At 42.1% G+C, this 13220-nt stretch overlaps 1 protein-coding gene across 1 annotated transcript in view; it reads left to right on the forward strand.

Moving 5' to 3' along the window:
• Nucleotides 1-235: 235 nt before the first annotated feature.
• STARD13 (StAR related lipid transfer domain containing 13) overlaps nt 236-13220 on the forward strand; it is a 246629-nt gene continuing 233644 nt past the window's right edge. The window contains exon 1 of the mRNA XM_036455313.2: nt 236-573. Within this exon, the coding sequence (XP_036311206.1) occupies nt 450-573 (124 nt within the window). The 5' untranslated portion in view covers nt 236-449. The remainder of the gene's footprint in view (nt 574-13220) is intronic.

Raw genomic sequence — 13220 nt, forward strand, 5'->3', positions numbered from 1 at the left:
CTACCAAGAAATGGGAGGAATAAGGTACAGCGCTGATCTCTGAAGGAAATTGAAAAAGGAATGGAAACTCCGAAAGTGGGGTCCTTGGGACCAGGCTGTCAGGTTTCGGCAGAGAGGGAAGGAGAGGGACACAGAACTCCTGGGAAGGAGTGGGGCGCTAGACAGTTGGGAGAGGGGGCGGGAAAGGAAGCGGGGAGGCTGGCGGGCAGCGGGGAAAGTGGAGAGGAGTGGAGTGGGGCGGCTGAAGGAGCTCAGAGTAACCTCAGGGCGCTCCGTGGCACAGCGCTCAGGCCCGCTCCTGCCGCCCACCCGCCGCGCCGCGGGAGGCGGATCCCCGAGACCTCAGTCCGCGTCCTGCATCTGGACTCGCAAGTCGCCTGGAGTCTGAGCCGCGGCCACGCGGGAGTGGCGGTGGGGAGTCCGCGGGCAGCTATGAAGACGGATCTAACATGACCAGCCCACGGAAACCTTTCCAAGCGCAGCTCAGGCGGTCCATCAGTGAGCAGCTGAGGGACTCCACAGCCAGAGCCTGGGATCTACTGTGGAGAAACGTCCGGGAGAGAAGGCTGGCAGGTCGGTGCCCAGGCTCCGCACCCCTAGGGGCGGGAGGAGTCGCAACCCGGTCGCCTGCTCCGGCCTATACTGCAGCCGGCGCCTGGGGTTGGGTCGGGCAGGCGGTGCTCACACCCTCCCGGTGTCCCAGGCGTCAGCCCATTGCACGCCGCGCGCCCTATGGGTGTGAGCTTACCCGGCGCCCGCACCCGTAGCCTGGCTGGGGCTGCGCGAGACTGGGAGCCGAGGCAGAGGTGCCCAGGCCAGCCTTGCTGAAGGGGCCACTTCATCTGGGCTGGCTGCTGCTTTGTTGCTAGCCACCCCAATCCTCTGAATGATTGAGTAAGCAGCTCTAGTGGCCCTCCAGGAAGGCTGCCCCTCTCCCAACGTAGCCTTTTCCACATGGAATTGTCCATTGCGTGTGTGGGTGGGAGAACGAAGTGAAGGCTAAGGAGCATCTCCTAAACTCGGGGAGACCAGCCATTTGTGCGTATGATTTGGGAAAGGACAGGTGGATCCTTGTTAGTGAAGTAGCTACCCACAACTCTATCTCCTGCTGTGGACCAGGCTCTCCTCACTTTGGAATCCACTGCCTATGAATCCGGGGAGGAGAAGAGATCCTTAAAATTCCTTAAGTCAGAATGCCAGCCCCCTCCTGATCACCTCTCCTGGCCTGCACATTGTGGCCTTAATTCTGTTCATGTTTCATGGAACCATTTGCTTGTGGTGCCACAGATGTAGGGAGTGGTCTGAGTCCTCTCAGAGCCCCAGCTGGGGCTTTAAATCTGGTTAGTCACTGCATCACACCTGCCCCATGAAGGGAAAATGGACCTACTGCACAGAAGAGTTACTATGCACTGTGAGTAAGATTTAGGACCACTTTACCCAAGTACTAGCTTCTGGAAGATGTTTCAGGAATTGGGGTAAGCGTGCTTGGAAGGGCTGACCATGACTGGAGTCTCCAGATCTTGTTGCCTCTTGTAACTCCAATTATACTCCTGAGTTGGTCAGTGACCACAGGGGTAGAAAAGAGTCCTAGAGAAGAAGGTATGAACCCTGGACAGAGGGAAGAGGTGCCAGAGGTGAAAAGAGATGCATTGCCATCTCTGGAGTCCTCCCTTTTTCCCTCATTGTAGAACTGTGGAAGTCGTTTGCTAGATGTGCTGAGCTTACACCCATGCAGGCACCTCATCCCATCAACCTCACAGCATCTGGCAGTTGATGCCTAGAGTCTTTATCTCCTTAAGTACTAGGTCCTTATCAATCTATTTGTTCAAATTAGAAGTAGTGATTACAGATGATTCCAACACTCAATGTAATCATCATAAGATTTTTCTCTCCAACAGAGTGGCCACATTTAATAAACATCCCCCCCAAAATTTTTTTTCCTCTCTGGATTCAGAAATAAGTTGTGGTAACTCAGTAGTTTTGACTGTTGATTTTTAAAGACCTGTATGTGTATTGCAGACCTCAATTCATGCCAATTAATAGCTTTTCCTGTTACTGTGCTAAATTGTATAATCTACATGATAGAAGGTGTCAGAGAAATTTTTGTGGTCTAGTAAACTTTTGTTGCTTCATAACTTTAGAATGCTTACTGCAAGTGTCTCTTTCATAGCTTCTGTTATTTAAGTTTACTAGATTTGTTAAATCAATGGATTTTCAGGAAACAAGAAGTCTTTCCAGGACTGTTGCCAAGGCTATGCTGTTTTTATAGAAGCTGAGGTTAAAGAGGACTGCAGCACTGTCTTTTTCAAATGGAAATCTGGGAAGGAAGAGACTGTAAAGTCTTAAAACCACTGAGATTATCCAGGAGAGCCATTTATTCACATGGATTGTAGATACTGCAGTTTAATTAAGGCAGTGAAGAGAAAATATTTTGATTCTGGGAAATGAACTACTGTATAGATACAAATTTTAAGATTATGAATATGTGGAAATTAAGGCTAAAAGTGGCTTCAGAATGATAAATATAAGAGTTTTCCAAGAATAGTGCAGTTATTTTTTTAATTGTCAGAATGAGTTTTTAAAATGTTTGATCAGAATATTAATATCTGCTTACCAATAATCTGCTTACCACTCTGCTAACAGCAGATGCCAGCAGGTTATTCAACTGGGACCAAACAATCCTCTGTGAAGCAGGCTTCCTTCTGCTTCTCCAAGCCAGCTGGGATGCTTGCCACAAAAACCAAGCCAACTCCATGAAGGAGCTTTTAGATGCAAATTGATTTTTTGGAGTTTTCTTGCTAAGGTGGCTGAAATATGGAACTTTGGCCATGAGATATTGAAATACTTAAGGTATTAATGTTGGCATCAATTCTAGGTGGAAGTATTCTTCATTTGTAAAAGTGTTCTTTTTATGGGTTAATTCACACTATCAGAATAATTAATTATAATATGAATTTACACCCTCCTCCCCCACTGATCAAAGTGATGATATGAGGCTATTAACTTTAAAAAAAAATCATTTTCTATCAGATTTGTGCTGGGACTTTTTAATTTCCCTAAAATTATCTTCTTATTATCTTTAGTCAATAGAATCAAATTTGTGTTTGTTGTCTAGAGAGTTCTGAAGGTTATTTGATTCTCTCTTTTTGCTTTTTGTACATCCCTAGGAAAGAAATCCTTATTCTAACTCACTCTCACTTCTCTTCATGAAAAATTATCTTGTCAAAGAAACAGAGAGACAAGAAGTAGAACTGTTTAAACACAATGTAGCCTGTGGATTTCTGTGCTTTGTGGCCATGCATAGAAAGGAAAGGATTATACATAATTGCAAAAAAAAATTTCTGAACATATGTCACAATGACACAAATAAAACAATAGAGGGATAAGATCTGATACTGAGCCCTGGTTTGGCTCAGTGGATAGAGCATCAGACTGCAGACTGAGGGGTCCCAGGTTCAATTACGGTCAAGGGCATGTAACTTGATTGTGGGCACATCTCCAGTGGGGTGTGTGCAGGAGGCAGCTGACTGATGTTTCTCTCTCATCGATGTTTCTAACTCTCTATTCCTCTCCCTTACTCTCTGTAAAAAATCAATAAATATATATTTTTTAACAAAACTAATATTGGGAGCTCTTGAGCTTTCCAATTCTGTAGTAGCTGCTAAATTTTCATCAGACTGTGAAAATTTTTTTTTTTTTTTTTTTTTTTTTTTTTTTTTTTTTTTTTTTTTGCCAATGCATAGTTATTAACTTCCCAAGACTCTAATTCTCATAAGGGTCAGCAAGAGTTTTTTTCACCTATCATCTCAATATTGATTATTGTAATAATGGTTCCTTATTCCTTAGTGTTCAAAGCAAGATTCTAATTCATGTTGTCAGAAGTCAAGATCCATCTGTATCATTTTGTTATACCACACTGCCTCCTCCATAGGCTTTGTGGGGACACCTGGACCTCAAATCCTTTCTGTAAGGTTCTCTGTCACCTGCAGTTAGTTTAAAAATGAAGAACAAAGTTAACTGAGTTATCTGTTCTTTCTTTTCTCCACAAGCTTGACACCTAAAAGAACTTGTCCCTACATCATCCTATTGGGTTGGGCAGTATATGGGCTTAAAGAGACTGGGAACTGATAGTCATGCTTCTAGCTTGTCAGAGCCCTTGTATAGTATGTCCTGCCCACTGCCACTGGTACAAGAAGCCCAGGACTGCAAGAACGAGCTGCTGTCATACAGCCTAAATGCAGGTTTTCTCAAGGTGGGTGAGAGACAGGTTCTCTGGGCTCCCCTAGATCCCTAATCAGTCATCCTTCATGATAATTCTTAGCTTTTATTACATCATTAAAATCCTCGAGGCATAAATGTACCCCTTAGCTTTTGGTGTTTTGTAAGAAGTCTGAACTATTTTTCAAAAGTTAAGGTATGAGAAAATAAAAATGAGTTTTCTAAAGCTTTCTGCTCCTTTATTTTAAATCTCTACTGCATTTTAATGAAAATTTAATCCATGTATTTTATTCTTCTATATTCATATACAGATATTTAGATAGCTTATGAACTAATTGATGCCCAAGTCTTCTGATGTATTTTATAGTCTTATTTTAAATAACTTACCTTAGACACAAGAATTATATTGCTGCCAAGAATAAACTACAATAACTCAGTGATTTTCATCTTTTTTCATCTCATGGCACACATAAACTAATTACTAAAATTCTTAGGCACGCCAAAAATATATTATAAAAAAAAATTATAGTTTTTGCTGCCTTGACAAAAATAGGTATAATTTTGATTCATTCACACCAGACAACTATTATTGGGTTGGCTATCATTCTTTAATTTGACAATCTAAGGGGAAAGAGGTACTAGTGCCCCTGAGTAAATAGTCAGATATTACATGTTTTAAAAACTCTTGCAGCACACCAGTTGAAAATCACTGAACTAACTTAAAATACTGAAAAATTTGAGTTTTGCAAGAAACATGAATTCCACCAAAATTCAGTGAGTTCTTGTCATGTTAAAACAGGTTCATTCTGTCTCAAAGTCAACAGTAGCATCCTTTTATGCGATGTAAATATAAGATTGGGACTTTAATGTATAAGAGGATCAAGAATAGAACATAGGCCATAAAAATTTCCTTATCAAATTCCAATTGTGGCCCTAGCTGGTTTGGCTCAGTGGATAGAGCATTGGCAGAGAACTGAAGGGTCCCGGGTTTGATTCCTGTCAAGGGCACATGCCCAAGTTGCAGGATGAGGGCATGCAAGAGACAGCCGATCAATGATTCTCTCCCATTATTGATGTTTTCTATCTCTCTCTTCCTCTCCATCTCTGGAATCAATAAAAATATTTTAAAAAATCTAACTGTATTCCATAATATCAAAAAGTATAGAATGATACTAGCTGATCCTTTTCATGTATTTCATAGTACCACCTTTTTATTATTATTATTATTATTATTATCACTTTAGTGTATAGAAACAGGCCATCCTACTTTGTCAGGATTCATTTTTTTTTTTTTTTTTAGCATTTCTTGAAATAAAAGTACACATGAATATGATCTATATTAACAATAACAAAAAATTCAAATCAAGTAAATATACAGTTGAAATCAGAGGAGAGCACATCACACATCAGGGTTCTCAACCTTAGCTGCATGTAGAATCATCTGAAGCCTTTTAGAAATATGAATGCCCTGGCTGCTTACCAGAGATTTGGATTGAGTTCAGATGGGGCCTGGAGGTCAGCATTTTTAAAGTTTCAGATATGTTTTCATGGGAATTCCAATTTGAAAACCATTAATTTACATGATAATCATATGATAACTCACAGAAGTGAGTGTCTAGTACAAGGCATATTCTAAACCCCTGTGAAAAATCTTTGCTTAAGTGTGGTTGGAATGAGCTCGATGTCTCACAGGTGCAGAAATAAAAAGGCCAGTGTATCCAGAGAATGACGAAAAAAGGTGGTGTGAGTTGCTGGTAGGAGGTGTCACAAATATGAGTTGGGTCAGATTATAAAATCAGATTGGACCTTGTTGCCAAAGCAAAAAGTTTGGATTTGGTTCTATGTGAAATATGAAGCAAAGAATTTTAAGTCAAGGAGTGACAAGACCCAAATAAATTACCACTGTAGTAGTCCAGGTGAGATAGAAACAGTGACATGGACTAGGGTTGACAGTGATGGAAATGGAGAGAAAGGGACAGATTTGGAATATGTCTTGGAAGTGGAGACAGCAATGCTGACCAATTGGTATTGGTTGCTGGAGGGGAAGGATCAAGGGATCCTAGGTTTATAGTGCCATGGACTGATATGGGGACAACTGGAAGATTTGTATGTTGTAAATATGAACAGAACTGTTTTTGTTTGTTTGTTTGTTTTTTGGGGGGAGTGAGGTGTTTTCCTTTGGCTAAATTAGGGCACAGATGCCTATTGGACATCCAAAAGTACAAGTCAATGAGTTGTATTTCCAAGTATAGATTTAGGAGGAAAGAGATAAATTTGGGGGTGATTGGACTGTATTGGAAACTTAGGAAAAGACTATCTCTATAATAAAGAGCCAGGGTGTAGCAACCGATCACGACCCAAGGCTGACCATGGCAACTCAGCGCTGACAACTGGCTGCAGGCCCAGTGGCCAAGCAGTGACTGCTGAGGGGGCTTTAAATCAGGCCCGGAAAGAGATCTGAAGAGAGAAGCAGGAGCTGATCTGTAGCTTTTGAGGCAGCTTTTGACCAGCAGTTGCCTCTCTCTTTCCCTCAGAGCCTGGCCAGCAGCCCTGTGTCCGTTTCTTTCCTGGCCTCCACTGGGGCTGCTGATCAGCCCTGCCTTTCTGGTCAGGCTCCGTTGATAGGCCCGGAGACGCTGACTGGCATAGAAACTGGCCAATCAGAACCAAATCTGGATCAACTGTGAGGAGCCAATGGCTGCCTAGGAGGTGGAACTTTTAACGCTGACTGGCTTAGAAACTGACCAATCAGAACCAAATTTGGGTCAACTGTAAGGAGCCAATGGCTGCCTAGGAGGTGGAGGTTTTGACACTGACTGGCATAGAAACTGACCAGTTAGAACCAAATTGTCCAGTAGAGGAGGGCAGTTAGGGACAAAATCAGGCTTGCAAGGAGGGCCTTTAGGGGCAAGATCAGGTTGGCAGGGGAGGGCACTTGGGGGTGAGATCAGGCCAGCAGGAGAGGGCAGTTGGGGTCAAAATCAGGTCAACAACGGAGGTAGTTAGGGGTGATCAAGCAAGCAGAGGCAGTTAGGGGCGATCAGGTAGGCAGGCAAGTGAATGATTAAGAGCCAGCACTCCCAGATTGCAAGAGTGATGTTCCCCAAGGGCTCCCTGATTGGAGAAGGTGAGGCTTGACTGAGAGAACTGCCCCCTCTGTGAACGAATTTCTTGCACCTGGCCACAAGTATATTTATAAAAGCCTAGGCAACCATTAAGGGGAATGACCAGAATGACTGATCACTCTGATGCAGACACCCAGTGCAGGAACTGCTCCCCTGGTGGTCAGTGTGCTCCTACGGGGGAAGCACCACTCAGCCAAAAGCCAAGCTCACAGCAAGTGGGTTATAGCTGTGGTGGCAGGAGCTTCTCCCAACTCCACAGCAGCACTACCAAGTGGCAGGAGCAGACCCAGCAGGGCAGGATGATTACAAGCAGCATGGCACCTGGCCCTGATTTGGGCTCCTCACTGGCTACCAAGACATTCCCTGAGGGGTCCTGGACTGTGAGAGGGCACAAGCCAGGCTGAGGGATCCCTCACCCCGAGTGCAGGAATTTCATGCACCAGGCCTCTAGTCCTATCTAATAAAAGAATAATATGCAATTTGACTGTACTTCTGCTACACCACAAGCAATGCCCATAAGCCACATCCACCAGCCAATCAGGAGCAAGTATGCAAATTAACCCAACCAAGATGGCCACGGCCATGGAGAAAGCAGGAGGGCAGCTTGGGTTTCCCAGCGATGGAGGAAGCCAAGCTTTCCACATACCCTGGCGGGCCCAGGCCTTCACTCAAGGCTACAAAGTTTCAATTATAGAAGATAAATAAATCCCAGCAGAAATGGCTGCAACAACGGAGCAAGCAGAAGGCTTGGCTCCGCTCCAGGCTACAAAGTTTCAATTGTAGAAGATAAATAAGTCCCAGATACCAGGGCCTCTGCTTGGGTCACCAGGGGGCATGGCCAGTCTGCAAACCACCACAGGCCCCTTGCCCAGGTCACCCCATGCCCCAAGGAAACCCCCACCCTGATCTGGGAAACCCTTCAGGGCAAATCAGCTGGCCTCCGCCCATGCACCAGGCCTCTATCCTATCTAATAAAAGAGTAATATGCAGATTGACCATCACTCCAACACACAAGATGGCTGCCCCCATGTGGACACAATATGGCCACCACAAGATGGCCAGCAGCAGAGGGCAGTTGGGAGGGACCAGTCTTGCAAAGAAGGGCAGTTAGGTGTGACCATGCCGGCAGAGGAGGGAAGTTGGGGGTGACCTGGTCTGCAAGGGAGAGCAGTTAAGGGTGACCAGGCCTGCAAGGGAAGGCAGTTAGGGGCAAACAGGCTGGCAGGGTAGCAGTTAGGCATCAATCACGTGGCAGGGGAGTGGTTATGGGGTGATCAGGCTGGCAGGCAGAAGCGGTTAGGGGTAATCAGGAAGGCAGGCAGGTGAGTGGTTGGGAGCCAATAATCTGGGCCTAAACGAATTTCATGCATTGAACCTCTAGTACACATGTGTCAAACACAAGGCCCGCGGGCCAAATCCGTCCCGCCAGGCCTTGCAATGTGGCCCGCACCGCGCTGTCATCACTGCACTCCGCTGCGTTTCCATCACAATGACAGTTTATGACTGTTGAGTAAACCATTCGGCCCGCGATTTAGGCTGGATTTTAGATTTTGGCCCCTTCTCTGATTGAGTTCGACACCCCTACTCTAGTATATAGATAAAAGTAATACCCCAAGGACCAACTCCTAGTACCTCCTTTGTTTACAGCACAATAGTAAGGTATGAATTATTAGTATATATACAGGGTGGAATAAAAGTAGGTTTACAGTTGTGAGTATGGGAAACAGATCTCATTCTGTATTATCATGCATTAATTATTGTATTATTTTTCATACAAACAACTGTAAACCTACTTCTGTACAACACTGTACTAAACACATAGTAAGTTTCTGGGGTATTAGAAAAATACCTATACTGTTATAAATTCAGTGTTCTTGGGAGATATCTATAATACTATCAACTATAAAAATATATTTTAAAATAACTCAGCATTCTTATGATAGAACAATAGTAGTGAATAATCTTTTGTGACAGATTTATAATTTATTTGGTAGCTTATAGGATTGAATGAAGGGAAATTTCTCAGTGAAAAACAGATAACATTTTACATTTCCATGTTGGCAAGGAACATAACTTAAATTTAGCCTAAGCTCTCTGCAAATATACTGGCTAACCCTTGGAATTAACACAATTTCCTCTTGAAACTATTGTAGAATAAAGAAAGGATGATGTTCATTGGTTGCTGGTGGTAGGTTACTTTGAATAGGAAACACAAACCTTGTTATCGATAGCTAGATTTCCCTAGGAAGTCTATTTGGTGCAATTTTTGCCAGTCACAAATTTTATCATTTAGACTTAGAATCTATGAAATTAATATACACACCTCCTTTGTGCTTTTTATATTTATATTGAACAAAACAACTGATATAGAAAAAAATTACTTAGAGACCTTGTATTTTTCTGGGAGTTTATATAACAGTATATTTCTATTCTGCCCTTTTGCAAGTTTAGTGACATTGCAAAATGAAAACAAAAGTATTTTGAAAGCACTATTCCTGAACGTGTTTTTTTTCCAGATATTTAAATGTTTAGTTCAAAAACAGTCAAGGGATAAACATTTTGTCATGTTTGTTGTTAGTCAATAAGTATTTATTGAGCTATGAAACAACATCCTTGTCAAACATGTTGGGACTATAGTGCAGGATATTAATTAAGTATTGTGGTTTTATCCTGACAAAGGACACAACTTTTATTATGCTGCTTAAATCATTTAACTCATCTATGTAACTAGAAATAGAGCACTTCCAGGAATTTCAAAGGACACTATAGAATGTGTCATGATTACATAATATTGTATTTGCAAATCTGCTGTGTCAAGCCATCTTACATTCTCAGGCAAAATATATCTTTAGTAACATTTTTATCTCAAACAAAAATTTCAGAATCCTACGGTTCTTTTATTTGGTGTGATACATAATGTTTCATCTATTTGCCATTGTGGTATAATGTGTTTGTTGAATTGAATACTTCTTTCTCCTTTTGATACAGGAAATTAAATGAACAATAGAGATAATGGTTCTGCAACATCCTGAAAATTAATATATTCACTAGAAATGACATTAAATTGGATTGTTTTATTATATGCTGCTTATCATCTCTCCAACTGAATAAAATGGAAACATTTCCAGGTTCAGAAAGTGCTTTCTAAATTTGATATTTATCATTAGAATAATATTCTAAAAATACAAATATTTGATTGAATATCTGGGAGGTGTAACAGTGTCAGTTATACTAAAGTACCGCTGCATGAAAATGCAAGGGTTGTCACAGTGAAGTCACAGAGATGGCGGGATAGTGCTTCCCTCTTGCCTGACATTGAGTTGTATTGATCACAGAATTCTCCAAAGCCAATGATGGATTGCACTTTCCTAGCCACAAATTCTCGCACAGTCTTATAAATAAATGACATATTTATTTTAGTTCCCAAAAAGATTTCATAAGCAATAGACATAAAAGAGGAGCAATTGTTTGAGTGAAAAACAAAAGCTTTTACATATTTCAACCATTGTCTTATTTTATTCTTTCCAGAAAGAAAGAAGAGAAACTTTGTGCTAAGTGTTTGATTTCTAGCTCTTAAATCTCAAAGCAACAATGATAAAAGAAAAAGTGCACTCATAATCCTTTAGAGTAGCACTATAATGGTGGGAGAGGGATTGAAGCTATTTGAGATAGTATCACATGTATACAATTATAACTGTGTAATGGTAATTATTATCTGTGAAATTATCATCAATTTAGTCATAATGTTGATATAAATATTTGCCAGAGCTATGGGTACATTGTTAGTACTATCGACTGCCCTGTGTAGTAAATGCATATTGCTTTACTTTTGGTTCAGACAATCATGTAGAGGAAGGTGGGGTTAGCAGCATTGGGCATGAGGGAAGATTACAGACATGGCGTCATGATCTACTGGTTAAGAGCATCCACTGGACCCAAGACTATATGGATTTGAATCTTGCCTCTACTACTTAAGCAGTGGGTCCTGGGGCAACATAATCTCAAAGTTTCTTTTTCCTCATCTTTAAAAAGGAGGATAGCAACCCTTTATAGGGTTGCTATGAGGATTAAACGAGTTAATATTTTTAAAGCATTTGGCATCGTGTCTGGCCCATAATAAACACTGGATAAGAGTTTATTAAAAAAAAAAACACACACACACACAAAACACACACAAACAAACAGCAGAGAATAAAGCAGAAAAGACATATTTCCTGGTAAAACAATGCTTTTTGCTCTAGCCTTAAATTACCCACCTTCTTCAAATCTGGATTCATCTGCCTTATTCTCATATCTTATGAACCCTCTTTAGAGCCCATGTTCAGGGATTTCCAAGTGCTCAGATAGTAACCTCACTTTCTTTGCTCTGATAAAAAAAATAACAAACAATCAAATACTTCTATAGTGTTAGCATGGTTGGCAGCATCTTGTGTAAATACATTAGCATCATAGTATGAATCATTCATTATACTAACATTTCATCTTTCTGAAAGGTCATTAATTATAATTTGTTCATCAAAATCACCATCATCTTTAGAACTGTGTAATCAAAAATCTATTCCCATGCTCTTGACCTAAATGAGATTTGATGTAGACCTAATCAAAATGAGAGAATTTGGACTAATCTCTAGGCCCCATTTAGCTTAAAGATCAATCCAATATAATAAAAGCCTAATATGGTAAGTGTCTGGTCATCCAGTTGTCCATTCAACCAATCAAAACGTAATATGCTAATGGATATGCTAAGGCTGCTCAACTGCTTGCTGTAATGTGAACTGATCACCAGGAGGCAGACAGTCGACTGGCCAACCAGTTGTTATGATGTGCACTGACCACCAGGGGGCAGACAGTCCAACCAGTAGGTTAGCTTGCTCCTGGGGTCCAGTCAATTGGGACTGAGTGAGACAGTCTGGACATGCCCTCCTGTGGTCCCTCCCAAGCCCTGATTGTGTACCAGTGGGGTCCCTTGGCCTAGCCAGTACCCTCTGACATCCCCTCAAGGGGATGTCAGAGAGCTGGTTTTGGCGTCCCACAGGCTAGGCCAAGCGACTCCACGGGTGCACGAATTCGTGAATTCATGCACCAGTGTCTAGAGAGTCTATAAAACAAGGCCATGCCAAAGGAAACTAAATGTCCTAAGTCTTTTCCTAGAAGTATCCTTTCTGTGTGCATTTTATAGGATGTTCTGACAGAGAAAAGTAAGAATCTCAAAAATATACCTACCAGTGTCATTCCCCATGCAGCTTTGGTTACGTAGCCTTTATCAAAAGCAGCAACTTATGACAGGTACTTTCTTTTATTTACTAGTAGCACTACATCTGCAGAATTGGAGAAGGAAGAAGGAAGGGGGAAAAGCTAGGAGTCCAGGACCTGCAAAAACCTATAGCATCTCAACAGTTTTTGAGCTATACCACACTCAGACAGGGTTCAGAAGGGTCCTGCACTTGGTTTAATTCTGTTGTTACCATCTTGATATTTATATAGATAAAAGACTAAGTGACTGTTACAACTGGTCAACTGGTGGCTATGATGTGCATTGAACACCAGGGGGCAATGTTCAATGCAGGAGCTGCCCCCTGGTGGTCAGTGCACTCCTACAGCCAACCTCCTGTGGCCCACCAACCTCCTGTGGCCCCTACCCCCAGCCGGCCAGCCCCAATCAGGGTGGCTGGCCAACCTCCTGGCCCCAATTGACCCAATCGGGACTGGGCAAGGTGGGTTCCAATCACTAGCCAGGCTGAGTGACCCCACCTGTGCACAAATTTGTGCACTGGGCTTCTAGTTATTAATAATTATTAAATGGAAAGCTCATATTTTTTATTTTGTTCTAGGCCTGGAAAATGATATAGCTGGGCCTTCATCCAGCCTCTTGTAGAA

This window comes from Pipistrellus kuhlii, unplaced genomic scaffold (genome assembly GCF_014108245.1).
Source record: "Pipistrellus kuhlii isolate mPipKuh1 unplaced genomic scaffold, mPipKuh1.p scaffold_m20_p_3, whole genome shotgun sequence".
Taxonomy (NCBI): Eukaryota; Metazoa; Chordata; class Mammalia; order Chiroptera; family Vespertilionidae; genus Pipistrellus; species Pipistrellus kuhlii.